General features: G+C 45.6%; 3 protein-coding genes across 6 annotated transcripts; 1 reads left to right on the top strand and 2 right to left on the bottom strand.

The window, feature by feature from the left end:
- Positions 1-540: 540 nt before the first annotated feature.
- On the bottom strand, positions 541-11,086 carry LOC135400835 (calcipressin-2-like). 2 transcript variants are annotated; one of them, XM_064632769.1, is made up of 4 exons: positions 10,890-11,086; positions 8,390-8,563; positions 7,144-7,318; positions 541-5,832 (listed from the first exon to the last, which is right to left on the bottom strand). In XM_064632769.1, the coding sequence occupies exons 1-4, from the start codon at positions 10,983-10,985 to the stop codon at positions 5,654-5,656; spliced, it is 624 nt and encodes a 207-aa protein (XP_064488839.1). In that variant the 5' UTR covers positions 10,986-11,086; the 3' UTR covers positions 541-5,653. The 2 variants fall into 2 exon arrangements, with proteins under 2 accessions (XP_064488839.1, XP_064488838.1); XM_064632768.1 differs by lacking the exon at positions 10,890-11,086 and adding an exon at positions 9,507-9,809.
- Positions 8,914-21,601, top strand: LOC135400832 (neprilysin-like). 2 transcript variants are annotated; one of them, XM_064632763.1, is made up of 2 exons: positions 8,914-9,045; positions 16,759-21,601. In XM_064632763.1, exons 1-2 carry the CDS (start codon positions 9,025-9,027, stop codon positions 18,877-18,879), a joined length of 2,142 nt encoding a protein of 713 aa, XP_064488833.1. In that variant the 5' UTR covers positions 8,914-9,024; the 3' UTR covers positions 18,880-21,601. The 2 variants fall into 2 exon arrangements, with proteins under 2 accessions (XP_064488833.1, XP_064488834.1); XM_064632764.1 differs by lacking the exon at positions 8,914-9,045 and adding an exon at positions 12,314-12,411.
- Positions 21,602-21,905: 304 nt separating this feature from the next.
- Positions 21,906-25,681, bottom strand: LOC135400834 (probable enoyl-CoA hydratase). Of its 2 annotated transcripts, none has more exons than XM_064632766.1 (7): positions 25,461-25,681; positions 24,354-24,518; positions 23,730-23,812; positions 23,514-23,658; positions 23,266-23,415; positions 22,152-22,325; positions 21,906-22,058 (listed from the first exon to the last, which is right to left on the bottom strand). In XM_064632766.1, exons 1-7 carry the CDS (start codon positions 25,552-25,554, stop codon positions 21,976-21,978), a joined length of 894 nt encoding a protein of 297 aa, XP_064488836.1. In that variant the 5' UTR covers positions 25,555-25,681; the 3' UTR covers positions 21,906-21,975. The 2 variants fall into 2 exon arrangements, with proteins under 2 accessions (XP_064488836.1, XP_064488837.1); XM_064632767.1 differs by lacking the exon at positions 25,461-25,681 and adding an exon at positions 25,083-25,441.
- Positions 25,682-27,916: the final 2,235 nt, after the last annotated feature.

Below are 27,916 nucleotides of genomic sequence, written 5' to 3' on the forward strand. Positions count from 1 at the left end.
GTTCGTTCTTGGGGGAGTGATGCTCTCTCATTTTTCCAGAGAGGGAATTCTGACATACTCTCAACATGCAGCATCTGCTCCTGTCATGTATTCCATCGAATAACTGTCAAACTGCGCCACTATTTTGTGTGGGATTTCCGATACCGTGGTCAGTGGTCCAGGAGGAATAAAATGACGTGATAATTTTGAAATCGACTGTAATGGACGCGACCGCCCCTCTTTAAAGTGCCGCAACAGAACAAAAAAGAACTGTTTATTTTATTACATATTGTAAATCAACCTCGTTCAAAGACCCAGTAATAAAAAAATTAATGCAGTCAGATTAGAGGACTGCACGGCCCGGCCTTCCTTTGATTTACCCACCCGGGCCCGGCTCGATGGCTGCATACCTAGCCCAGCCCAAGCCCAAAGGATTCTGAGTTTCGGGGCCCAGCCCGTGTAAGCTGCACAAATATAAGGGAGACCGGCGTAACATACCAAAACAGATGCAGGCACAGCACGAGAAATGCATCGCAAAACGCCAAAAAAACAAGTCGTGCGGATGTTTCTAAAAATATATTGATTACTACATGACACCGATTTATACAGCTTGCATAAACAAACGTGCATGTTTTCTTTTTCTTCGCTTAAATACTGCTTACAAAGACACAGCAAACAACAATGGCACCTGCCTGTAGCCTAGTTTAGAACACAGTTACTGGTTCGGTTATCCACGAAAAGGAATAAACAAGCTATATCAGAAGCTACTGTGATCACCTGAAAGCATTTTGCGTAAGAAGTAAAAATAATATATATGAAGGATCACACCAGGGGGTAATGTATAAGGAAACGGTAGTAAACAAAACTCCTAAAATAAAATGTCAAGCGAGTTTCATTTTGCACTTATCTCACAAAATGTAAAATATGCATATATTTGTACCCACAAAATACAATATCCCATTTTGGCATTGATCACAATAGCCGGGGCGGCGCAGCAGGGGCATAGCCACAATTTATGCACGTAACACACAAAAAAGCTTTTACCATGATGATTACAGGCTTTTGGCAAAGTCTCATCAAATTGTGAGGCCTCAGATATCTGTTACATCCTAAATGCCTTCTCATATATCACTATCACCAGAATATTACCGTTACAGTTCATCAATACGATCTATCAACAAAAAGATTACAAGAACTGCCGACAAAATACTCATCAATCTCCATTAAATATAGTCTGGATTCTGATATGGGTCATGAAATAATTGGGAGAAAATCGCATCTTTCACATGAAAACGTCACGTCTTATAAATAAATAAGAAATAAATACCACAGTGTAAGAAAGGTAGATTAAGTGAGAACGTTCTCCTCCATTTGTGTCAGTGCACTGGTCCATCATGTATGGGTGACCTGTTTCGCGCAGACATAGAGGGTGCACATATAAGGGGCCCTAGTGAATGCAATCAGTATGGCCTCTGTAACTAGCCTTTGTTTTTGCGCTCTTCCAAGGCCCGAAAGAGCCTTCAATGGTAATGTGTGTGTCTGTCTAGTGTTTACGATAGAGTGACATTTCGTGGTGCAAGCCCTGTGCCTGCTGTTGGTGATCGGCATCACAGTGCTGGTGGAGCAGTTGGTACTGTACCTGGTGCACACTGTGTTTTCACATGCAGTGCATACGTCGTCATGGAAGGACAAACGGCAAGCGCTGTAGTAGCATAACTGGTGTGGCATCGACGGTTTAAGCTCCATGACGTTGGTACAGCTCCCGTCAAAGTTAATAACAACACTGGAAGAAATGTGCCCTCATTCCCGAGCGTGATTACAGCAACCCTTGGGGCCACGAGGAAATCTTAATTGAACAAAATTATTCTGTTAGTTTAACGCAAGGATTTTGTTCACTTAACGTTCCCCCAGGGTGGCTGTTATCACGCGCGGAAATGAGACAGAACTTTTTCCAGTGTTATTAGCTTTGATGGGAGCTGTACCATCTATGTTTAGGAAAGGTTCCAGGCACCAAATATTGCCTGCAAGACCTTGGCCTGCACCACAAGGGGACATCCTAGTTCCTTACTCCCTACCCATGTTAGGTGATACCCAATTCCTTATGTAGGCAGATCACAATTATTAGCCCTGATATGTTCTTTACCTAACACAACAGGGTGTGTAGCCTCATAACAAGGTACAAATAGCATGCACCAAGGTTTTTAAAAAGAAGCAGCGTCTTGCGAGCAGAATTTGTCGGAGCTTAGTAGTCGGAGCAAACAATATTACCGTAGTCTATTCAAAATGATTAATTAGGCATTCTGCCTAAGTATGAAAAGTACTAGCGACTGCAATACACAACTACCAACAACATTCCGATGACTTCATTCTTGTAGAGTGCTCCATCTTTTTTAAAGCCTTGGTGCGTGTGAGGTTGCAACATCCTGTAACCTCTACCAAAGCAGAAGCCTTAAAGACTGAAAGCCACCAGTATTTCGAACAGAGTGGTAGGCTCCGGAGAGGCCCCGTAAAAGAACTGTCTCCGTTCGAAATATCAACAGGTCCCGATCTGAGAGATCTGGGCTGGCTTTGATCCACCTTCACCAGGTCGCTGGACTTCTCACTTTTCCACAAAACTAAGCTCTACCTTGTTCAAGTCTAGAATACTTCTTTCACGCTATGTCACTTTACACGACAGTTTCTTTGTGGTGATATTTCTCTTCCTGTGGGAGTAAGACTTTACCTAGAGCTACACCACTGTAAAAATACAGCTTTTACAGTATTTGTTCATAAGATATATATACAAATTAACCCTAGTGTACTTTAAAAGCACAAACCAGCGACCGATTAGAACTTTTTAGGAGCTAACACATGACTGCAACACCAAACAAATTTTGCCATGGAGTTCTGCAAATGGAGTTCACAAATTCATATTACCCACACTAACCAAGCCGAGAGCAGATACATGGCAATGGACCAGAGGTGACATGAAGCAAAAATATGCTATCACATTAAAAACAGCTTTAAAGGAGCAACAAAGTGGCACTTAGCATGGCTCAAAACCCTGCTTCGTTTATCAAGCAGTCTATTAGGAGCCACAATGCACAACATTTTTGCTGCACAGCAATTCAGCACTGCGCGATTGAATTTACAATGGCACCCTGAAACAGCAGCAGCCACGAGTGGCACAGTGTGACGTTTAAGGCCCAGTCCTATATTCCGGCGTGACGCAATTAGGTCTGCATGGCGCAGCAACGACGACGACAGCAGCAGCCACAAGGTCTGATCTCACTAAAAACATGGCATGCAAGTTGGTCAACTGTCTGCACAGCTCCACAGTCTCCCTCTCTGCCCTATTGATCGAGTGACCGCTTCCAAACAAGGGTGCAATATTCCTGTGCACTTTCTTCTGTGGACCCATGCCGGTCTACAAATGGCCCCTCAATGCTGCCTTGTGATAGGACAGACACTCCGTCACATTGTTTATCCAAACTTTACCCTCTCCCCTGTGCAGGGACAAACTGTGGCAGCACATTCGTCTTCTGCAAACATCGCTCGGTGCTACTTCCCAAGGACTTTCCACGTCAGGGAAAGTTCCCAGCACCACTTGGGCTCTATCAGGGAATGGAGCTTTTTCACATACGTGTTTTATCCACGACCTACTAGATTATAACGACCATGTCATAGGCACCCCTTCCCAGCACCGCATTTGGAAGCTAGCGGCGGCACTACTCATCAGCCCGATTATTGCTTCCTCAATTTCTGCAATACTTTGTACTTCAGCTTGCCTTAGTATTTTTGTACAAGCGGTGGATGTCCCATGAGAGATGCTTTTTTTTTAAAAGTTGATCATCATCATCATTCTACGTTTTCATAGGAGCTGTTGGTGTTGTCTACTACGGTAGTCATACGTCCGCTTGTGCACGTTCAAAATTCAAATTTCCATTCTCCAATCATGACGTAGATCCCGCGGGCCGATGAGTAGCGCCCCTAGCGGATCCTGCGGACGCGCTCCTCATAGGGATTGCGATTATGACATGGTCATTATAATCTAGTAGGTCTTGGTCTTATTCGAGCGCCTCTGCAGCGAACCACGCTCGGCGCGCGCCAAAACGAATCCACGTGGGCAGCACAAAGGACCAAAATCGGTCAGGAGTGGGACCGACGAGCTCGCGTCGTTGGTGTGGTCTCCCCACTGATCCCCACTTCTGTCGTCCCCATACTGCGCCATCTAGCGAAGACAGAAGAAACCCTCTCCGGCTCCTCATAGTCATGCACATAGGCCGTTGAGAAAAAGGTCCATTAGGGGGGTTTCTAGAGGGTATGCACATCAAAGACTTTAATGCTTGTGCTATAGGTCAGATAGGATAATCGTCCTTTTGCAAGGGCGCATGTTATCCGTTGTGCAATATGAGACTGCCAATTTTTTTTTTTTTAATTACTTCACTGCTCCTTTAAACCTGGCGAATTTCAGAACAGAATTAGTTTGGTTGTGTATGTTGGCTTGTAAAGCTTGTGTGTTGATGGAAGTGAGGTGACGTACACATTACATTAGTTTACTACCTGATGTTACAACCCTATATTTTGTAGTGTTTTTTTTTTTGTGTGTGTGTGTGTGTGCATGTGTGTGTGTGTGACAAACTATGTTGCAAACTCCTACTTTCTCCACCTCAATTGCCTCATTGTTCTTCCATGTTCACATCGTGATATTGTTGGCACCATTCATTTAGAATCCATTTAGAAGCAATCAATGTCACATGGCCGCCTAAAATTCCATTCCAGGGAACGCTTCATAGGTTGTCCACAGAATGCGAAGAGTGTAAATTTCCACAGACGCATTATATCCACCGCAACGTCCTTTGTCGTGCTTACCCGAAAGGAAAAGGTCTGAACTGCTCTGCAATTTTGCACTATGCATGCCTGCGCAACACTAGAGTAACCCAGATACGTGTGAAGGGCTACTCCTAAACAGATTATGTGTACCAATATTATGCAGACAACAAGTTCAATATCTAACAACACTGTGCACTCCTTATAGCTAACTCACAACACAACAGCAAATCAGTGCACACTAATAAAAGAATACACACTTAACCATATCAGCTGTGTATGACTCCCAGTATCATACTGCTACACAATTTTTACACAACTGCTCATAAAAGTAGCACTTTGCAGCTGCAGTGCCTTGCTGAAAAAATCCATACTCTCCTAATCAAAACAGGAGTCATCATAGACTCAGTCTATAACTGTTCATTTCAAAATGTGTGTGTTAGATTTTTTTTTTTTTTTTTCGTGCTATTTCAACCCTAAAACCTTGTGTGAGACATAAACCCCAAAATTTTTTTGCATTTTTTTTTCATTGAATTAAACATGTTCCCCCCCAAAAAATTATCATAATTCAAACGAGTTGATCCCACTTTTTATAGATATGAACACCTCTATTCCAAGATGTATAGGTAGGCTACACTGTTGGAATAGAGGTGTAGCTATGCTGTCGTAATTCCAGCCGGATAGATACCTCAGAATGAACTGCAGCAGCGTAACAACCCGTCATGGACTAGCTGAATGACACTAAACCAAAAGCTCTGTCAATTATAATCCAAACACCGTCAAGGTGCCTTCACGTCTAATTTCAGACACCAAAGCATGTTTAGCAGGATGTGATTCTACCACAGTCACCCTAGTGACAGCAATTCTAGGAGCTGGAGATGGACTGTGGCACAGACTCTTCCAGGCTGGTGTCCGAGCCGTGTTCGGGGCAACGTGTGTGGATAACTGCCTTCGGCTTGCTCTTGGTGGGGCTAGTTTCTTCACAAATGTGCACAATGATCCCCGGCTGAGATCCAGATGCTGGGTGCAACTCATGTGACTCCCCTGTAGTGCAAGGAGAGAAACAACATAAATAGGTGTACTGACAGGTCAAACTGAAAAAATAAAATAAAAAATCTACACACCGCGCTGAACTGTGAATTTTTTCAGAAGATACATGGAATTGAGCCATCTAACATTGAAAAGCTCAAGACAAAGAACAACGGGTTTGCTTTGCCACCATCCGATGATGCCCGATGGCTAATCAAATGGCTAATTGTTCCAGAGCTTTCCTAAATTAGGCACCTCCATGGGACCATGACACATGCATCTGCACCAAGCATGCGTGCTTCATCATCACTAGGGCACAGATTTTCATGCAAAAGCATGTTTTTTTCTTGACATGGTTTTGAATCTGGATGATGAAAAAACACTTTTGGTTTTGGTTTGGGGCAGACTGGAAGCGTTCTATGGAGCATATAAATGTATGGTTGGCACATTATGGCATATTCCAACTGAAAATGCATGCATAGTGCATGTTTTAATATATTCTCGTATTGCAGCTTGCGAGAGCTTTTCTCTTCTGTTCATTCATGTAAGGCTTTTCTGGTTTAGGGGAGGGTTTGGGTCCTCTTTCGCGAAAATTCCCGTCGGAAACGAATATTTTCATGTCTTGGAGGGGTGTGCTGTTCAGCCTCCACCTTACACCTCGGCACTCAAGGCTAGAATAATATTTATCGGCAATATTTATAACTAGAGCCTGAAGTTTTCGGGATTTCTTTTTTTTTCTAAATTCGGGGGTAAAAATCGAGGAAAATAAACATCTGCCCTAAATGCATGCAAATTTCGGTGAAAAAACTTCCAATATGCTAAATTTGGGGAGAAATTGGACTCAGTTACTCAAACTAATGTTTAGTACAAACGGTGACATACATGAGTACAGTTTGCTGCCAAACTGTCCATTGTGTGCATAGTGTGCACTCCTACAGACGTCGCAGTGACGGCAATTTGACGGGTAAAAATTGGGTTTCACCCCAAAAAAGCAACCTTCAATTCGGGGAAGAGTTGGGTTAAACCCTAAAACTTCAGGCTCTATTTATAATATTTTAGTGCATAGTTGCATGCATATTTTGGGAGTTTCTAGTGCATATTTATCCACACTCTAGTCACGACTTTTACAACCTGAGCACCTGTGGCTAAGGTGGAAGTTTACGTAATGAGTTCATTAGCAGGTGAAGCTCCCCTCACAGTAAACTTATCAAAAACTGCCAAAAGGTTATTAGTCGTGGCACAACTTTCGTCACTGAAAGCTCACAAAAGCCGCTATTTTCCTGCCATCAACAGTGGTCTACAACTTTATTGCAACGTACAACTCACCTGGAGTGAGGCTAGCTAAAGCAGTAATGATATCGTAGCTAAGACAGGGCTCGGCCTCTTCCCTGGGTTCCCAACCAACTGGAGGAGATGCAGGAGGAGATATGAGGAACTGGCGTTGAGGCAACGGAGGTTGCAGAAGACTACTTCCGGGGGAACATTCCCCAGGTGAAGCTGCCTGTTGTCATGATACAGATATGACACATCACTCCATAACTACTTTTCGACGCACATGACAAATATATGTACACAGAATTTTATAAAGTGGGGAAATGCCTCTTTTTTTCCGTTGCAATAAATGATGATATATTCTAGGTCAAGTGGCCACCTCATAGTCATACTAGCAACCTCACGGGGTGTTGTTCCCATTAATTTTGACTAATTAACTTTTTAAGTATGAAAGATAGAAGATGGGCGCTATGACAACATCAGTTTTGTTTGGTGCGCTGATGTTGTTGCTGCTTTCTGATAAGTGACCGAGCCAATGTAGCACGAGGAAATTGCCCCCCAAAAAAATGCAGGTTTAGAGTTTATCCCTCGCATTGAAGAGCGAGGGAAAAAAGTGACTTAAAACCAGAGTACCGTAATTTCACGCATATAAGCCGCAGGACCATTTTGAAAATTTTTGGTGAGATAAGCTGCACTTGTAGACAACGCGACTGATTTGTGCGACAAAGGAGACCATAGAGAAGGCAATAAACCCTGTGGTCCATACTCCGGGGTCGGCATGGTATACAACAAAGCAGGTCAGCTCTAGGGTTCTACCAAGATCGGATTGTGCCCTTGTTGTGTGTTTTTCGTGTGTTTTTCATTGCGGTCAGTGGCCTTCCTGAAGACGTGAATCACTGTCACCACTTTAGTTAAAGCTGCTTGGGGGAAGGCACCAAGAAAGTCAGAATACTAGAATGTGGACGCGCCACTGTTACGCATTGTTCGTGCATCGGCAGGGCGGTGCTGTTCCAAAGACACTGTCAGCCCTTTTGTTAAAACCGGCATGTGGAGAAAATACCAGGGAAAAATAGTCATGAGATAAGCCGCAGAGCGCCCGTGAGAAAAAAAAATTGAGCATAAGCAGCGGCTAATACGCGTGAAATTATAGTATATTATACAACACTTCCACCAGTCCAGCAATACATAGGGCTGTAGTCGTAGGGCCATGCTCGGCAGTTTAAGCAACGATTGCTTGGTACGTAGCCTGCATAGGGTCGTAAAGGATTTCACCCAACTGGATAAGACACCCACTACCTACCTGAGCAAAATAGCAGTTAAGTGCATTTTCACCAAACGTTGTCTGATGACATCGAATGCGTGCTTGCGCTGCAGAATCTGGAGTAGAAAAATTTACCCGAGCCCTTCGAAAGCTTTTAAAGTAATGAAAGCTCGCTTCTTCTTCAAATTGACGGAACATATCTTCAAATGCTGTCTGAAAAGAAGATGAATGAACTGGTGTCACACACAGTACGTATCAAGGAAAGCGACAGAATCTGTGCAATTCTAATTTTACATCACAAACAAACACATCAAGCTCTCTCCAGCACAATTCCTCAACACAACCAGTTGAAGAACTTCTAAATTAAACAACAAGGCGTCCTCTTGTTTCTCGTATCCATCGGCGTCCGGCGGACCGGGATGATTCAGGTTGTTTTCTCACTTGTTCAATACATGCACCCGTATGGCATACTTCACTGTGCTTACTAAACGCTTTCTCGTTTCCTTCTTTCTTCGACTTCCTTTGATTCACCTACCTACGTACCAAAGTCCAGGTTGCATCTGTACGGTAGAGCATTTGTTTGTCCGTCAGCTCGTGTAAACTAGCACAAGATAGAATGTGTAAAAAAATATTTCTGTCAACGCTAAAAATATTTCCGGTAATTCTGCGCCCTGATGGCTCAACAGAACCAAAATGTAAGAATCTCTCTTGGGTGTTAGTGGTGATGTGTGTGGATGTCATTTGAGGATGAGGATTTTCACTAGCACTTGTGATACTGCGCTAACAAAAGCAGATATTGAACCCATTAGTTTCTGGCATATAATAATAATTAATTAATAATTCGTGGCTTTACGTCGCGAGACAACTGTGCTCATGAGCGACGCCACAGCGGTCGGTCTGTGGCCTGTTAGGTGACGAATGCAGGTAGCATGTGAAGAAAACAAACTGCTAGGGGCTCGTTCTACTATAACTTGGTCGTACTACTTAGGCCATACTACTGAGGCAAAACTGGTTCGCATTAACATATCAGTTGACAGGGAGTGAAGTGACTGTCTCAGGTAGAGACGTGAGGTAGACAAACGTGAGGATTCCTTTGAACAACCGATTGTTAATGTCACAGGACAATGAAAAATGCAGGCTATTTGTACGTTCTTACTCGTTGCTCTGAGTCTGTGAAGACGCTAATGTCGACGTTCGTAATAATAAGTGACGTCGGAAGATCCGAAGTGTCATCCAAGTCCGTGAAGAGTTCTTCGGCTTCACCTATAGCGTTCATGCTGTGACGTTCCACCATTTCACATGCCGAGTCATCCAAGGTCTTCATTGTAACTATTTCACTGTATTTTTTACGCACTACGCTATTTAAGTCGCTAAGAGCACGTAGACTACGCACGTAACGCACGTCCCTTCCTAAATAATCAAAATACAGCCGCCATCTTTAATTAAAGCGGGAGCATGAAATGTTGCCAGACTTGCCAAGTGTTGCCCTCGCATGAAGTCACATCAGCAGAGGAATGCATGATATAGGTAACATGGCAGGAAGGTAGCGAGGCCAGGGTCACGACCAATATGTTGCAAACAACCATACGTCTGATATGACCCATATCTGCTTCAAGGTAACTGCTCGTGCGAGAACTGGTGCAGCAACATCGACTATGGGCTTCATTTTCTTTTATCTTTCTTTTTTGTTTGCAGTAAACGTAGTCAGGGATTTTCCCGCGCCTAACACACCCCAAATACCTCCTAAAAAACTGGCGGAACTTCCCCCACTCCCGAGGTGAAGATCCTGTGCATATCACTGCGTGCATCCACCAACAGTCGAGCCATACTTCGCCGCCGATATTTCGAACTGTACTTTTACAACAACATATCGAACTGTTCGAAATATCGATGTTCTTACTGAAGCTCTGTCCTTGACGCGTCCTTACCGGTCGCTGGATTTTCTACCTTTCTTCCCAAATGAGGTTACCTTTCACTAATGATTCCTTGTCTATTTCCTTTTCCCATTCCTTCGGATTTCTTCTTGAGAGCACTCCTCCTCCGCGAAGTTTATTGGTTGCAGAAACTAATCAAGTGGGCTCAGTTAGAATTATTGCGTAAAATTGCTGCATATAAATTGGGGTTTTTACCCAATCTCTTTGGAGGAAAGTGTAGACTATGGTAAGAGGAGGTATGGAGTATCGGAAACACTCCGCAGGAAACACGCCAGGAGCGAATATTATTCGTCAATTCTAGAGGGAGCGTTGTTGCTGTTCGTGGGGAGAATAGGGATGCCGAGAACAAGAACTAAAGTGACTAAAATATAGATAATATAGATAATTGGCATTATAGATAAGGTGCGTGATATGCGTGTACAAAATGAAGAGCCTGTAGAGCATGTTATCTAATGGTGTCTTCGACTGGTCTTCTCGATTCTCTTCCCCTTCTCGAACTGGAGCGAGTCAGACCGCATCTCACTCCATCTCCAAGCCGAAGGAATCGTGCAGAAGCCGAACGCGGCAGGTTCGAGCAGAGCAGCGGAGAGGGAATGTTAACTCACGTGAGTTCCGGTGTTTCCGCTGTAGCCAAAACGACGACGACCCAAACTGCAGAACATGGCAGGCATGGGCGCGTTAGGTTCGTGCTCTGGGAACATTCCCTCTTTCAGGGGATCACTTAACACCTCCAAAGTCACTTCCGGTGCACGTTCCCGGGTGCACCCTGCGCACCCCTTCTTCGGAGCTGGGGAGTCGGGGAACGCTGGGGAGAGTGGGGCCAGTTCCGGAGCGTGACGCATGTTCCGGTGTACTACCTTTCGAAATGGCGCAACCGTTGTAACACGTTGCAACCGCCCATGCTCTTTGTGTTTCCGGAATCATTGGATGTCGGCGGTAAATAGTTATAATATTATAGAGGACTTATGCTATGTTTACTTAGAAGCACACGACAGAAGAAAGCTCGATAGGTGGCGCGCGCTCAGCGGCTCTGGCGCTCGGCTCCCGGATAGCCTCACAAACAACATTAAGTGGAGACACCTAGGGTACGTTCCCCTGAGAACCCGGGATATGGCGCTCGGGAGCCTGCCTAACGCGCCCACGGAACACTCAACGGAAGCTGCCGCAGTCACGTGACCGGAACCCAACCAGGTTTCGCAACCGCTTCAACGGCGTTGGTGAGAGCACTCTCGAGCACTCCTAGCACCCCCCCCCCAATTATGCCTTTGGTAGTGCATTTGGGAGATGGAAACGAGGGTGAAATCCTCCTTTCCCATGTAATGTCCATAGAACCCCTCCAGAGATATTTTTCTGGCTACGCCAGTGACCATGCACCACCGCCAAGAGATCAGTGTATCAGATTATAAGAGAGCTGTGTTTGTCTAGGCGGCGTCGATGAGATGCCGTAGTTAACGACATGCTGCGATTCTGTTCCCGTCGCCTTATGCGTAACTGCTTTCGTATGGTGTAATAAAAAATGGGCGTGGTAATAGACTGATGATATACAGGAACATGAACTGAATTTACATACACAGCAGCCATCGCCATTTGCGCAAAAGGCATCGTTGAGTCACAGTTGTTCCATATAGGTTGGAACAACAATGATTTTCCATTCTCTGTCATGCTGTCGACACACACACACACACAAAGTTTCTCACAGCGTGAATTTGCAATATCAATAACTGCTGGACAGATTCATTGAAAAGCCACCGAGGTCCGTCAGAATGTCGTAGCCCCGTAAGATATAATGCATCAAACATTTCGAGTGCCACAACCGATAGTGACACAACTCATTGTGATTCCTGCCTGCGTTAATCTCTTTCACAAAGCGACCGAATGTAGTGCTCACATATTTTTTGCACTTCCCGGAATATTTGATGGGAGAGTACGCGCGACCTCACGATAGCCGATATCTAATCTCTCTGGAATTGCGGGGGGGAGGGACGACGGAGATGGACAATTGCAACGCATCTCTTGCCAGCAGGTGACCATTATGCATCCTAGTGTTAAATGGTTGTGATGTTTTGTCCTTAGTGTTCATTTTCGAGGATTTATTGAACTCGGTGTGTCATGACATCCAATGCGCAAGTAAGTGGCATCACTGTGGGTTGTCATTGGGAACGAGGCGATGAAAGATGCGGTCAGCGTCGTTTCGGCGCGTTACAGGGAGGGGAACAGGTGAGGACAGACTCAGAGAGAGAGAGAGGGAATTGTACGACAGCGTGCAGTACATCTTGTACTTGGGCATGGGTGGTAAATTGCACTTCTACTCATGAACAGACATAAAACTAAGCGACGAGACGTCCCGTCTGTAGCAGCGCTGAAAATTGTCATTTAAGACACACAAATCAGCAGGCAAGACGAGCATACACATTCGTACATAGAAGCTATACAGCATGCTATAGAGTCACAGAGGCATATCTCCGCCAACGGAAAGTGTAATCTGAACATTGAGAGTAGGGCATATACGAGATTATATACACCGGGGAAGCACGGGAAAGCCGATTCACGTGTTACCGTAATGCAGCAGACCGTCAGTTTATGATGTTGACCGGGTAGTTTAACAGCTTGTCGCTTGTAAACCCATTTTGACGACAAGTGTTACAAATGTGACAGAGAACGCTCAATGCTCTTAATTTGCTAGCCAAGTTGCGGTAAAATAATAATGGCTCGAAGCGACGTCTGGAGGGAAATAATCCCCCATTCGTCAAGCAACAGTGATCTACGAGGGTTGTTCAAGTCAAACCGCAACTTTTCATTTTTCGCAAAAGTAAAATGAACTCATAGGCGAGAAATTAGTTTTATTTTTCAACGTAATCTACAGCTGCACTAATGGACTTGTCCCAACGTTTCACGAGGGCTTGCCAGCAGCGTAGAAGTCCTTACCGGCGCGTAGCAGTCATGATCGGACCGCATTCTTGACTTCGTCATCGCAGCTGAAGTGGCGGCCCCCAAGGAACGCCTTCAGTAGCCCGAAAACATGGAAATCGCTGGGGGCGGGGTCTGGACTGTAAGGGGGATGTGGCAGCAACTCCCAGCCAAGTTCCTGTAAGGTGCGTGTCGTGAGATGCGCGGTATGCGGGCGTGCATTGTCCTGTAGGAGGAGGACTCCTTTGGTGATGAGGCCCGGCCGCTTTTGCTTCAGCGCCTTATGCACATCCCTGAGAACCTGGAAGTAATATGCACTATTGATGCTTGTACCAGAAAATCGTGGCCATGACCTTACCCGCAGACGGGGTGCTTCGGAACTTCTTGGGAGCCGGCGAGCCCGGATGCTTCCACTGTTTTGAACTCAGGAGTGAAATGGTGCACCCACGTTTCATCGCACTGCTTACTCGTCGACGTGACGTAACAACTCAGAGTCACCCAATTAGGATCGTGTTTTCAACGGCCGTAGCCAATCACGAACGTGCTTTCAGCGGTGCTTTCAGCGAAGTTAGCTGCAATCATTTGCGTATTTCGCAGAACGGCCAATCGCTGTAGCAGACGAATTCTGACTTAATACAGTATATGTCGACGTAGCGAATGAGGGAGAGGAGGCAATAAGCGGGCCTTCTGTATCTAGGTGGCGTTGGCTCAGCAGGCAACCGAAGAGAGAAATCTTCTGAGCTTGTGCCTGCTTTTAAACATGAATATTTTACGTGCTTGCTTCGAAAGCACGCGAATGTGCCCTCCGTCGTCATCCCCAACGAGTGTCTTCGCAACGAGATCGGTGTACAAGCAACAGTTTGGGGCATTCGCGGGTGCACTACCTTGTGACTTTTGGGGTGTCTTGCGCCCGCCGAAGCCAATCAAGCCAATCACAGTGGCCTCTAGATTTGTGGGCGGAGTTGACCTGTTGACTTGTCCCGAAGTATACAGCTTCCTGTCTCATTTTGAACCTTTAGACACGGACTGGTATAGTTCATGCTCTAGAAATAAAATCAACGCATTGAGAGGAATAGGTCTGACCTCAACTTTTTCTATAGCCTTTCCCCCCACCTCAAATGCCACAACGGACATAAATCTCGTCTCTCGAATTTATGTCATTCCAATCCACGTGTCTGACATAGTATTCTCCCAATGTGCTGTGTTGCCAAGAACACTTCACAAACGCGCACCTTCCCATCATACTGATCGTGGCGAGTGCTCCACAAATTTTGCAAAGACCCCGCAAAACTTCATAGTTTCGGATTCTCCGAGAGTAGGTGACGTCACCGAGAGCTCCGGTGCCTGTTTCCTAGTAACATTGCGCGCGCTCTTCCCGGCCTCCGCCCCACGTTGAAAGACTGTAGCTGTGGTGAGGAGAGGGAAATCGCCCTTAGAGAAGCAATGTTGCCAGGCGGGTAGTATATGGCACATACTATGACGTCATGCATTTCAAAGCTAAAAATTATTTTTAAAAGTTATTTTAAATGAATGTTATGATATTCCGCGAAGTGTGTGACCTCTGTGTGTGTGAAGTATGTGACGCGGAGGTATCATAAAATTAATTTTTAGCTTTGAAATGCATGACGTCATGGTCTGCGCCATATACTACCTGCCTGGCAAATCGCTCCTCCATGGTCGATATTCCCTCTCCCCTCCAGAGCTACCACTGCTGCTGTCCTCCAATGTGGGGCGGAGGCAAGGAAAAGCGCGCGCAGTGTTGCTAGGAAACAGGCATCGAAGCTCTCGGTGACGTCACCTACTCTCGAAGAATCCGAAACTATGAAGTTTTGCGGGGTCTTTGCAAAATTCGTGGTGCGGGACGACCACTCGCCACGATCAGTATAGCGGGTAGGTGCGCGTTTGTGAAGTTTTTTTTTTTTTTTATCTTTCTCCTCGCACGAACCCTATAGTAGCACAAAACGTTTAGTAAACGCCGAGGAAAGGTCTATCCGCGACCACTTTTTCATCTATAGGAGACTTTTTCAATCTGGTCTACATAACGTCTTCTATCCCGGGATAAGTTGACGCTTTCCCGCGTCTTGAAGACGTGTTTGCGGTCGTCTTGAAGATGTCTAAAAAATATTCAAAACACATATTTGAACGTCAAAAAAATTCAGCCCTGTAGATATCCATCGGGTATAGTTTTACGGAGAGCTGCCTTCCTTTTTTTTTTTTTTTTCAACCTCAGTTACCGCCACGTGAGTGTCACCCTGCACGTTTCATTTTGTGTCTTTCCAAGCAGTACTGCAAGCAACACAGGCACACAGGCCACACATCCCCGCGACCTTTCGGCCGTAATCGAAGACACGGTTCACCAAGGCAGACCGCGTTAATAAAGGTGCTCTCAGAGCAGGCTCCCTTTTTTGCCGCCCTCCACCGCGTACGCGGATTTGAAGGGAGAGCAGAGCATGGAGTCCATTCTCTTGCAAAGAGAAAACAGATACTATACATTGCTCCTCTTAGGAGGAGGAGGAGGAGGAGGAGGGGGGATGTAGGGGGAATGTGCGGTCAGCCTGCTCTGGAGTGGCGGCTCAGTGCACCCAGGGGAGGGTGAAAGATGGAAGGGAGAGATGATGAAGGTGGCACACAGGAGAGGGAGGGGTGTGCTATCCATCTTGCTCTGGGATGTGGGTAGTCCAAGAGAACTACCCACCACAGATGATATGCGAGCATCCCCCAGTAGTCTTCATTGGGATGCTCCCTGTATACCACGGTAACCGCGCCAGGACTATTGGCGAAGTTACCCCATCTGTCTCAGGAACTTCCGCAAACTCCATAGTTCTGCTCGCCTCTGAGTCAAAATGGAGGGTGAGGTGGCTAAGTTTAATTCAATTACGCACACAAACAACACTGAAGTGAGGAGTTGCTGAAAGCATTACACCATTAACACAACGTCTGTGTTTATTACTGCTTTTGGTTTGAGACATTGAGTAGATCATTTGAAAGTAAACTTACGCAGTGCACACATATCGTCCTCCTTTAAGATACGTCTTGAACAGAGATGAAACAGAAACTTGAACACAGACGAAAATCTGTACGTCTTATAAACGTACTATAAATTACGGCTTCTAGACGTCGCGTTGATGTCTATCTTCTATATCCTAATTTGACCAACTGCCCCCTTTCGGAAGTTCCTCCTTCAGCGTTCAAGCAGCTTTCTAAGATAAACCCCTTTACAGACACACAGAGGGTTCGCAACGACAATATGCTTTTTTTTATATATACTGTAAACGTATTTTTATTCGCGATGTATTAATTTTCGCGAATAGTGCATTCAGTCATTCGCGAAGTTATTCGCGAGTATTTAATTTCGCGATTCCATGGCTGTTTCCTCTCGCGCGATAAACGTCAAGCTGTGCTCGCGAGTACAATTTTCGCGATTATTTAGCGGTCGCGAAATTCGCGAAAATTAATACATCGCGAATAAAAATACGTTTACAGTAACTCCGTAGCAGCACTTTAAATGAACACGCCAGCTATGCCCGCAGCAAACTCTCATGCCAATCAATCGTTCTATACTTGCAGGTCGAAAACACAGAGCAAGACACCAGCTTCCCTTTCCACTGCTCGTCGAGACGTCGAGCCGCCGCATACGTAGCTGTAGCCTTCGCAGTATGCGCCATCGTAGCCGCCGTGACGGCAACCACAGTTATACTTCTGCAGCGTAACCACGACCCCGGAAGCAGTGCCTTAATCAACGACCAAAGCCCAGCTCCAAAGTGCGACAGCGCTCAATGTCTCCAAGTGTCCCGGCTTTTCGAAAATACGATATCACGGGATGCTGAGCCGTGCGACGACTTCTACGCTTACATCTGCGAAGGGTGGAAGACCGCCGCAGCGCAATCCAGAATATCCACCGTGTTCGTGTTGCACAGCACGAATCTCACTTATGCCGTCATGGACAATCTTGAACATACTGTTGTGGAGGACAGTGGACAAAACACCTTTCAAAAGGCTGCCGGGTTATACCTTGCCTGTCTGAACATTTTGAACGGCACAGAGGAAGACGAGAATGTTCCAGGTGTGATCTCCAATTTTTTTAAAGACAGAAAGATCTCGTTCGTTATGTCATCCACTATAGATTCGGTGGAGTTGTTCCTGGATCTTGCGTTTCGTTACCGCATTCCTACCCTTGTGGACATTGAAGTAGAAAACCTCGCGGTATTAAGAGGTCTGCTGGGAGTTGTGGTTTCTCTGAGAGATACTCTTGGTAGAAGATTTCCTGAGACGACAGATAATATTTTTAAGCACCTCGTCTGGTTGGGCGGCCGCAGATCAGTTGAACTGCACACTGTGGCTTCTACAATTAAAAAGACCGACGATGTAATATCGGCGGCTGCCAAAATAGCCTTAAATGATAATACAAAAGTACCCAGAGACGTCTCGTTGTACTTGCTGGAAAGGTTCGAGAAAGTGGCAACCCAGAAATCTACTGGACGCTGGAATGAAAACATGCGAGCTTTCTCTAACGGTATCCTACCAGGCCAGCATTACCTCGCAGTGAAAGGGGAAAACGTTGTTACGTTTCTCAACAGTGTGTTTAAGAACGTTGATTCTCACGACCTGGGCCTCTGGCTTGGGTACGAAGCATCACTTTACTTGAAACAGTTGGTACATCACGGCGCGGTCGATGACGATCACAAGAGACGACTGCTGCCTCAGTGGAAGCGCCGATGCCTCAAGCTCACCTCGGAGGTTATGCACTTCGCTACCTACTCTTCCTATTTTTACAAGGTGATGCCACCAGACGAAGCAGACGTGGCGGGTCTGTCAATCGTGAACTCAACCGCGGATGCTATCATGCGGCGAATCAAAGACTCCACATGGCTGGATGACTATTCGAAGCTGTCTGCGCTGCGTAAACTCGAAATGATGGAAAAGAATGTCGGTTATCCCAGAGAAGCCAAAGATATGAAAACGCTGGACGAGTACTACGAGATATACCCAGACATGACATCTCCTTTCCTCAAGTCCTGGCTCCGCGCCTCCCACGCCCACGCACAAAGGATCATAGAACGTCTTCAAGAACCCAACCAGCTGGACCTAAACCGAGACATGTCACTCGTGAATGCGTTTTATCAACCTTTACTAAACCAGATAGTCGTTCCCGTTGCACTGCTGACACCTCCCTTCTTCGCTGGGATTCCTGCTGTGAATTACGGAGCTGTGGGTCATCTGGCCGCCCACGAGATGATGCACGCTTACGACGTGTTTAGCAGTCATCTGGACGAGTACGGTAGGAAGCGCGATCTGTGGACGCCAGAGGTCAGAGAAGAGTACGGTAAACGGATCCAGTGCCTTAGACACTCGTTCCAGGAACCAGGTTCGTCAACAGTCCTGACGGCACCAGATGACAACTTGGACTCGGAAATGATGGCTGATTTTATCGGAGTGTCCGGATTGTACGACGCATATCGGACGCAACCGCGAGTTGTGCTAGAGGGCCTCGACCAGTTCAGTAGTGATCAACTGTTCTTCGCGTCGTTCTGCTTCAAGTGGTGCTCGAACGCAAGGCCGGCTTCGCGCTACCCTGAATTCCGGGAAAGGTGCAATGCTCCGCTGAGGAATACCGAACAGTTTGCGTTAGCTTTTAATTGTAGTTCTGAAACTTACATGAACGCGCGTGAAAAATGTTCATTTTGGTAGAGGCGAGATACTTCGTGTTGCTATAAATGTAATGACAGTTGGCCTGTTTTTAAACAGTTGCCACAGCCTTTCCTGAGCCTCAACCACGTACAATATAGCACACACATAGTAGCGTGTCGTGTACTGCGAATACAATAAGTACACACGCGCACATGCTGCACACGTGAGGGGGGGGGGGGGCGTGGCCTCCCCTTGAGCTCCAAGATCACCTGTGGATATTGTGCGCTCTTTTTTTATGCTCGTCATGCTTTTTCTCAGATGTCGTCATGTGGCGCATCCCATTGGCAGAGCTGGGTCACAGTTCTGCACCAGGAAGGGGCAAAAACTGTTCTATTGGCGGCATCGGGACATGTATTGAATGTTCCATTGGTAAAGCAGGGGCACGACGTTTGCTCCGAGGAGCAATGGTTTTTGATAAAGCGATTTCCTTTGGCCAGCGTTTGGCCATTACCGTGACGTCAGATCGGTCATCACTCCGCCCACTTGACCGGAATGAAAAATGAAAGGCGAGCCGCCGCGGCACGGGGAGATTTTGAAGGCTGTACCTCCTCTCCAAATTGGCGAAGGCGGTAGCTCTGATCCAAAATGGTGCCACTGGCCTTGGCTCCACCCAATGGCCAAACTCCTGCTTGAACGAGTGCTAGAATGCCATTGACGAGGCAAACCCGTACGACTCTGCCACCCAGCGCTTGGCAAAATTTGCACTCCTAATGGAATTCGCCGTTAATCTTATCCACCGGATCATGCAGAGGTTTCGACATCTGAAAACACAAATTAACGTTGCAACATGTGCAGCTAAAGAATGTGTAATACAGTCGCCAACAGATATATTTCAAAGTAAAAAAATTCGGACTTTCCAATTTCTCAGACAAAACACTTGGCCCTGTCAAACGCCCCATAGAGGCAATGCATTTCGGCTTCCAATATTTTGGACCTTGTTTCAGACGGACTGCCCCGTTTTTCGTACTCATTTCATTCCGATCATGCCTATTTTTTCGGACTTTTCGTTTTCCAAGAGCCAACACAGACGCACTGCAGTGCGGTTCGGGACTCGATATTTTCGACCGCGTCACGAAGGGAAGCGCGCCAACCCGGCGCATGCGTAGAAGCGCAGCGCGCGCGTGCGCGAATGCGAATCTTAGTAGCGCGAGAGCGGAGGTCCGCGATACGTTCGATGTGTACGCAGAGGTGGACAACAGTGCCCCATTCTGCAAATAACTAACTGATGTCAACATCGTCGGCCAGGTTCTCGATCTGCCGCCGAAAGGTCCAGGCGATGCGTTATCCCGTGTACGCGCAGGAAATCAAACACGTGTCAACAGTTATTTCAGGCCAGTGGGAGTGCTCAAATAAAGTTTTTTTTTTTTTAACATTACAGATTCAAGTCTTTGTCTAAAAATTCGGACTGATTTTGTGGCTCCTTCAAGTCCGCAAAATCGGTCGGCGACTATAGATGCTTTCTGGATGACTTGTGTAATCGACAAAGCAGGTTGTCCGCAAGCCCACGATGTGCAGATGAAAGGGGTAAAGTTTGGTTGGGTGGCAATGCAGCAGTGGCGTAGCCAGACCTCCAAGGTAAGGGGGGCTCGATACAAAAATCCGCCCACTTTCGCCCTCCCCCCGCTATTCCTGGGTCCGCCAACACACACATTTTATTGTCAGCTGGCTATTGCGCACACCGCAAGATAAGGGATGCAAATCTAGACTGATTTGAACGTTCACAATGCGATTACATGTAGGCTGTTATGGCCAATGAGGCCCTGTCACCAGATTAGACGTATTTAGATACGCTTATACTTTGAAAGCCATTCAAGAGTGCAGACAGACGCAGGAACTGCAAGAAGATCGCGATCGTCACACCGGTACCCCCTCCCATATATTATTTTCTCGTCGGATTTGCACGATTTGCGTGGGTCGGCCCCTAGCAAGTAGGAGGGTTCAGTGTTAGAGCATGCTGCTGGGCTGATCAGCACTCAAAAGCATTTTTTTATGTCGTGTGGCTGGAGTGCATCTGAAAAACTATAGCATTCTCATCAAACTGTTTTCTCTCTCTCTCTCTCTCTCCATTTTTTGGTTCCAGTCCCATTCCAGACTGGGTGTCTGGTTCTGATACTAAGCATTACAGACCAGGGAAAGGGAACAGAAACGGCAATGGGAAACAGTATTTTACCGGAAATATAGCAGGTAACGGTAGCAGAAACAGAAACGGATATCGCACACTCAGACTACCTGGAACAGAAACGGAAACGAAAATAATTTACAGTAACAATTTGGGTACTGTAGGACCCGAATTATTACAATCTTTTATCGTGTCATTTAGATACATTTATGAAATAAAGCTGAATGAAGCGTACCAAAAATTAAGACAGGAACTAAAACTAAAATGAACAATGAAACTGGAGCACATAAGTAAATCATATATAGTAAACAGACGACACATAGTGTTCATACGAATCTGGTGACTTGCAAGTTGCAAACGTGAGTAACATTCCTGAAAACCTTGTTCATATATTATGAAGGGACGTGCCTTCATCTTCCTTACCGGCTCACTGGATTTTCTAACCTTCTACCTTGCTCATATATTAGCTATGCAAAGAAACCACTTACTATATCTTTGAATAAATGTTGTCTGCTGTGTGCACGTATCCCTAAAGTCCCCAGATAGATAGATTTATATACGTAGAGGTATTAAGTTTTGTCACAGTCCCAAATTAAGCTTACACACACAAAAAAAGAAAAAACAGCTGGAAAACAACAAATGGGGGTGGGGGGGCGGTACTGAAACGAAAACATAACGAAAACGAAAACAACGATGGTGGTAACGGAGACTGGAAAGCAACACATATGGGCAGTAACAGAAACAAAAAAACATTTAATTACCTTTCCTTGTTAGAGACTACTGGTTTTTTTATATGATATTCGTCTTTGTGCATACGCTTCACTCGGAGGCACACCACATGCCAAATAGCAGTTCTGATAATTCTAGTAATTAGATATAATTCAAATAAATAAGCAATTCCACCAGGCACAATCATTGCCCTATTTACTAGCACATCAGTAAATTTCCTTGAAGTCATACATCACATTCGGTGGGGTCTACGTTTCTCTAGAATCTTTGGCAGGATGAAATAGGTTGAAGCTCCCGTGACGTCCAACTCCCGTCATGAATTTCTTTGCACCTAAAGTTGCGAGAAAGAGTCTACATTAGAAAAGACAGTATAATAACTTCTCTGCTACAGTTTCTGCATTGACACCGAGCTGTACTTCATCACCTTTAATTGCTTCAGAAGAAATCACTTTTGTCCCCGTCTCATGCTCAAAGTTCAGGGCATCTTGCAGGCTCCTGCTGTCAAAACTGCTGTAGTAGGCTGACGCTTTATCCGCTTGGACGCACCCTTGTGGAAATTTCGCTATGGATCCAGCAAGGGACACTGCTTGCCCTAGGCCTGTAATTTGGGAATGATATTCACTGCAAAAACAGTTCCTACTGCAAATGTGCAATAATGCACAACCAATTAGCATTGCATAAAAAAATGTATATTTATATGAGACAACACGACTGCACAAACGCTAGGGAACCACGGACGTGATAGACATACGCGACACGATACTCGTCCCTCAAACAGTGAATTTATTAGAACATGATGCGCTTAATCAGCATGTTGCTGCACTTTTGGTTTCTTTAAGTTTCTCTCTCCTTTTTTTGCATAAAGAAACCTTCAACCGTCGTCTAAGGAACCTGCAGACTTCTGTTTTCTTCCGTGTATCGGGTATCGCTGTTGTAATTATGTACCGGCTTGCCTGCGCCCTTGCCCTTCTGCCTTCAACCTATTCGATCCTGCCAAAGATTTTAGGGAAACATAGGCCCCGCAGAATGTGATGTATAATTTCAACGAAATGTACTAATATGCTAGCAAATAGAGCAATGATTGTGCCGGGAGGAATTGTTCATTTATCTGATTTATATCTAACTATTGGAATTATCAGAACTACTATTTGGCAGATGGTGTAATCTAGCTAAAGCATGGCATGGACCATATCTGGGTTGGTAGCAAATATCATTGTCAGCTAGATAACTACATGTGGCAAGTGGCACAAAAAAAAAAGAAGTAAAACAGAAAACAAAAAGGAAACAACATCAACAACAACAAGTTGACAAGGCTATTCAAGTGGCATTACGTTCAAATAAATTTGCTTGTTGAGAGTTGAGCATTGTGTTGTCTATGTCCTTCTTTTCTATGTTCCCTTGCAACGTTACCCTAATGTTGAGATCGTAAAAATTACTCCACACTGCAAGCCTCGTTTATGCAAGACATTCATGTTATGTGATGTGCAGACTAATGAGATTTGCCTGCACAGGCATTAGAGATGGCGCTATACTTGTACCAGTGCCACATGCTACTATCCTGTTGGCCAGTCCAATTTCAAAGGCTTCTTTCGCTGTTACTGGCCGCCCTGTCAAGATCAGGTCCAGAGCCCGCGAGAGCCCAATTAGCCTTGGGAGGCGCACTGTGCCTCCATCTAACAACGGCACACCTGACAATAAAACATGTGCAAGTAATTACCTACGGGAGCTCCCTCTCAGCTTGTGCAGAACAGACAAAGAAATGTTATGTTCCAAGTCCGTAACATACCAAAGCGTCGGCAGAAGACACCCATGACAGCAGTATCTTCAACGACACGAAGATCGCATAAAAGTGCCAGCTCAAGGCCACCGGCAACAGCATATCCACTAATGGCAGCTATCGTGGGCTTCTTCGTCAACATATGTGAAGGCCCCTGAAGAGAGACTTTATTAGAAAAGAGCGAAGGTAAGTACATTCCAAAGAAATGGAAGGGAAGGTTCGAACCATTGGCGAACTGCCCTGCGGAATGTTGAAGTTTTCTTTTTGTGACAGTTCTTCAAGGTCAAACCCAGCACAAAATGTTCCACCTGCAATGAAATCCAATTTTGAGCACCCATGTAGCTCATGAAGCACTGCGGGGAAAAAAAAAAAAAGCAAAGAAACTTTAGGTAGGGACCACTTAGTGTTCCACATTGTCAATGTCCTCTCAAAGTGCCCACATAAGTTGGATTTTTTATCACCTATGCTGGGCCGGCATCTACGGGGGGCAGGGGGGCAGACATCCGCCGAGGGGGCGCAACAATGACGGCTGGCCGGATGGCTGGGAGTACACAGTGTTTGGCATCCCACAATGTTAGCCGGTCACAAGTGTGGTCTTTGCAAGGCATATATTAACGCATTGTGTACAAGGCTATCCCTTCAATAGAATAGAATAAATCGAAGGTTCCATGGATGCCATATGGTACGGTTCTCATTCATTCCATTGTGCCGTGTTTCGTTTCGGGGTGTCATGTGCTTAGGGATCACCCACGAAACGCACAGCCAAAGAAGTTGTGTGGTACAGGCGGGGAAAGGGGGGAGGCACAAATCTTGGAGTGTGTGTGTGAGTGTGTGTGCAAGAATGTTCACCTTTCCCATGAAGAATTGCAACAGCAACACTGTCATCCTGTTCAAACTCTTGAAATGCGTTCTGAAGCTGTCGAGCCGTAGCCATGTTGACACAATTTCGCTTTTCCGGCCGATTGATACCAATTAGGCATATGTTTCCTTGCTTTTCCACTGTAACATGTTGCTCTGTAAAGCAAAACTGTCTCACTTATCCGACACACAGAAACTGAGTGTACACCATAAATGTGGAGTACAAGTATTCTGTACGCAGCACTGCTTCCTTGACCATTAGAAGTATACTATATAGCAAGAACTCATTCACTGGAACCCACAAAAATGTAATGTGATACACATTTGAGAGGACGAGCAAGTTTTAATCCCTATCGTATCGGGATATCACCAAGGCAGGTGTGCCGATATCTACATATTGGCTTCTTATTCATTCATCAGGTAATCAATTTCATGATGCAACCAATTAACCGAGGGTGACTTCACCCAGTTTCCTTCCCCATACATAAAAAACGTTTCGCAAATTCTCCTGGTATTTTTATTAATATGTGTAGCCAAAACCATGTTCGCTCCAGAATGTGGGCTGGCTAGTAAGTAACCCCTTAAGCAACCACGGCTTTTTGGTAACGATGTAACTTATCACATGCCTGCGTACGGGCCCTTACACAGTTAGGACCCGTTATTGTACCCATTTGTACGTGTTGTGAATGTCAGTAAATTCCTTCAGTCGTGAGTGTGTACCTGCGTTATTAATGGGGCTTGTATCCATCATGAACTGTTTCTAACTACCCTGCTTGCATACATTGGTGCCCTATGTTTCATTGCCTGATCTACTACTGTGTGCCGCTGCACGCACGTCAGCCTTAAAATCCGATGATTGCTCGATGGAAGAGCGAGGGATCGAGGGACTTCAGTCAGCCAGAAAAGAGCCCCGCGGAACACATGCCATCCCGTTTCGCGCACGCGAGATATAAACGTCATTCTCGAAAAGTATCGACTGCGATGAAATTTCCGAAGTGTCGCGACTGATCATTGTCGCTTTCATGCAACTTTGCTGTCTAACTGCTACCACACACAAAGGGATGTTTAGGATATATTGGTTGGAGAGACTATCAGTACTTTCGTCATGTGATCCTTGTGAAAGTCTTCGGCTTTGTGGTGTTACAACCCTAAAGGTGTGGCCTATGCAAGTTCGTACACAATTATAAACCATAGTTCCACACTTTATGTTCTGAGATTGAACAACCACAATGCGAAAATTAAAAAATGTTCACTGTAACAACCGGTAACAACACCGAAAATCCATGCGGAAGCCGGAATGGCTGGATGGATGGATTGTAGTGGCACCCCTAGAGGCTAGAGCAGGGCAGCCGGCTAGAGCTAGAGCTAGAGTGCACCAAGCCAGCCAGAGCAAGACAGTAGTAGTAGTACCAATGCATTGGTAGTACCATATGGGTAGTACCGTGGTAGTACCACGACCTACTACTATACTAGAGACCTGGCCATCTGGCAAACGCTACGCAACGCTATTCCTTGCGTACGCAAAGGCGATAGCGTACAGTGCACTAAAACTCACTAATAGTGAGTTTTAGTACGTACGCTGTCTCCTTTGCGTACGTAAGATATAGCGTGGTGGTTCTGCGCAATGCGCAAAGCTCTGCTTGTGTCTTGCGCGTGCGCTAAGCCACGAGCGCTATCCCTTACTACGTACGTACGAAAGGCGGTAGCGTACGAAGCACTAAAACTCATTATTATCGGTTATTTTTGCGCTAATATCGTTTTTGAAATGAGAATGATATGAGAACCTGAGAGAACCTGATATTTCCTAACCGGGGGTCCCAGTTAATCGTATAATTTAAAAATGGCATCTGTAAAAGTGTATGCATCGCTTAATATGAATCATGTAGGAAGCAATTGAGAATATCCGCTGGACGTGTGTTATACTGAGAACTGCTCGCTCATCGAGCAAACTGGGTATTTCTGATTTGTTTGCAAGATCCCACTTCGTTTGGGAAGCGTTTGTACCAGGGATCTTCCCAACACCCATCTCCCCACCCCAATAATCTAAACCTCTCCACAAAGAAAATACCTGAAAAAAAAAAAAAGAAAGAAAGAAAAAGCGCGGATAGACAGTAAATATGGGTGTCACATACGGAATTCCATCAGAGCCTCAGATGAAAATCCAGCGCAAATTCCTGTTATTTATTTATTTTTTATTCTGTGTTAGCGCCGCGAAGCAAACGCGGCTATGAGCGGCGTACAGATGTGGACAGATGGAGAGGGGACAGCAGGAAGGAGTGGGGGACAGTGGTGTTAGTATGCGTCTTGGGCCAACTTACGGAACTGTGCCGACATTCGTCTGGAAAGTCTTCGGGAAAACCCAGGGAAAACCTCAGACAGCACAGCCGGTGGTATAGGATTCGAACTCACCACCTCCCAGTCTTCTGTGCGACCTTGGCTACCACCAAGGAGGCGTGACGCTGGGCCCCTGGTTTTGTACCATGTCGAATAGGATATCCAAGCCTATAATATATATTAATAAATGTGTCATTGGTTCTCTACCCTTTAGACATTTCACACCGTGTCCCTTGGCCCGTTTGCATAAAAGTTGAGTTCGAGTCTCAGACTCAATCTCAATAGCCTAGAGAGTGCATTGAGCACGCGCTCGCTCGCTGCTCGTTGCGCTGCCGAAGCTATTGAGATTGGATCTGAAACTCGAACTCAACTTTTATGCAAACGGGCCGTCCACGTCGCATTTGTGTCCTGGAAAACGATGGAGCGCATACCCTCAACTAACCTACGCATACATACCTAAGTGTATAGCTACCCTAACTATATATATATACTAACTATATGTATAACTATAGGTAGTTGTCATGCGTATGGGCACAAAAGGCGAGCGCTACGCGACAGTGAGGCGTCTCCCACCACTTAACTCCGATTGCGAACGCACAGCGGCGCTAGTGACGCTATGCACGGTGCCTATAACTGGCGGGAAGGTTGTGGGTGTTTGCCCATGAAGGAAGTCGGTAGTTCATTAAAAATCAACAAAGAAGCAAAAATTCATTCATAAGATAGGCATGTCCTTCGAACAGATGGACGTGGGTCATTCCACGGCAGATGATCCAGTGGGGCCGCTCTACCCCCTGCGATATTTTTCAAAAAGTTTGTGCGCATACAGTGCCGACGCAGATGAGTAGCTGTGGAAGCCTCAGGTCAAAAATATTTTCTCTGATGTTTGGAACTTGGAAGGACCTAACCCCTTACCCCCACCCCTCAGAATAATCCTGCATCCGCCCCTGAGCGCTAACATAACCTGCATTTCTGTCATTCTCATTCGATAGAACAGAGATCCCACTCCATCATCAAAGGAAAAAAAAAAAAAAAAAAAGAAAGGAAACTAAATTTGGGGAAACTACAATTTGCGGAACATGCTACTGCATTGCGACTTGTCCCATCCTCCAGGTAGCAGTATACAACTACAACTGAAGACTACGGGCAATAATGATATAAGTGAAAATGTGAAATGCAACCCCGATACAACTTGTGCCATTATTTCCCGTGAGTGCGATCAA

Source organism: Ornithodoros turicata, chromosome 7 (genome assembly GCF_037126465.1).
Source record: "Ornithodoros turicata isolate Travis chromosome 7, ASM3712646v1, whole genome shotgun sequence".
Taxonomy (NCBI): Eukaryota; Metazoa; Arthropoda; class Arachnida; order Ixodida; family Argasidae; genus Ornithodoros; species Ornithodoros turicata.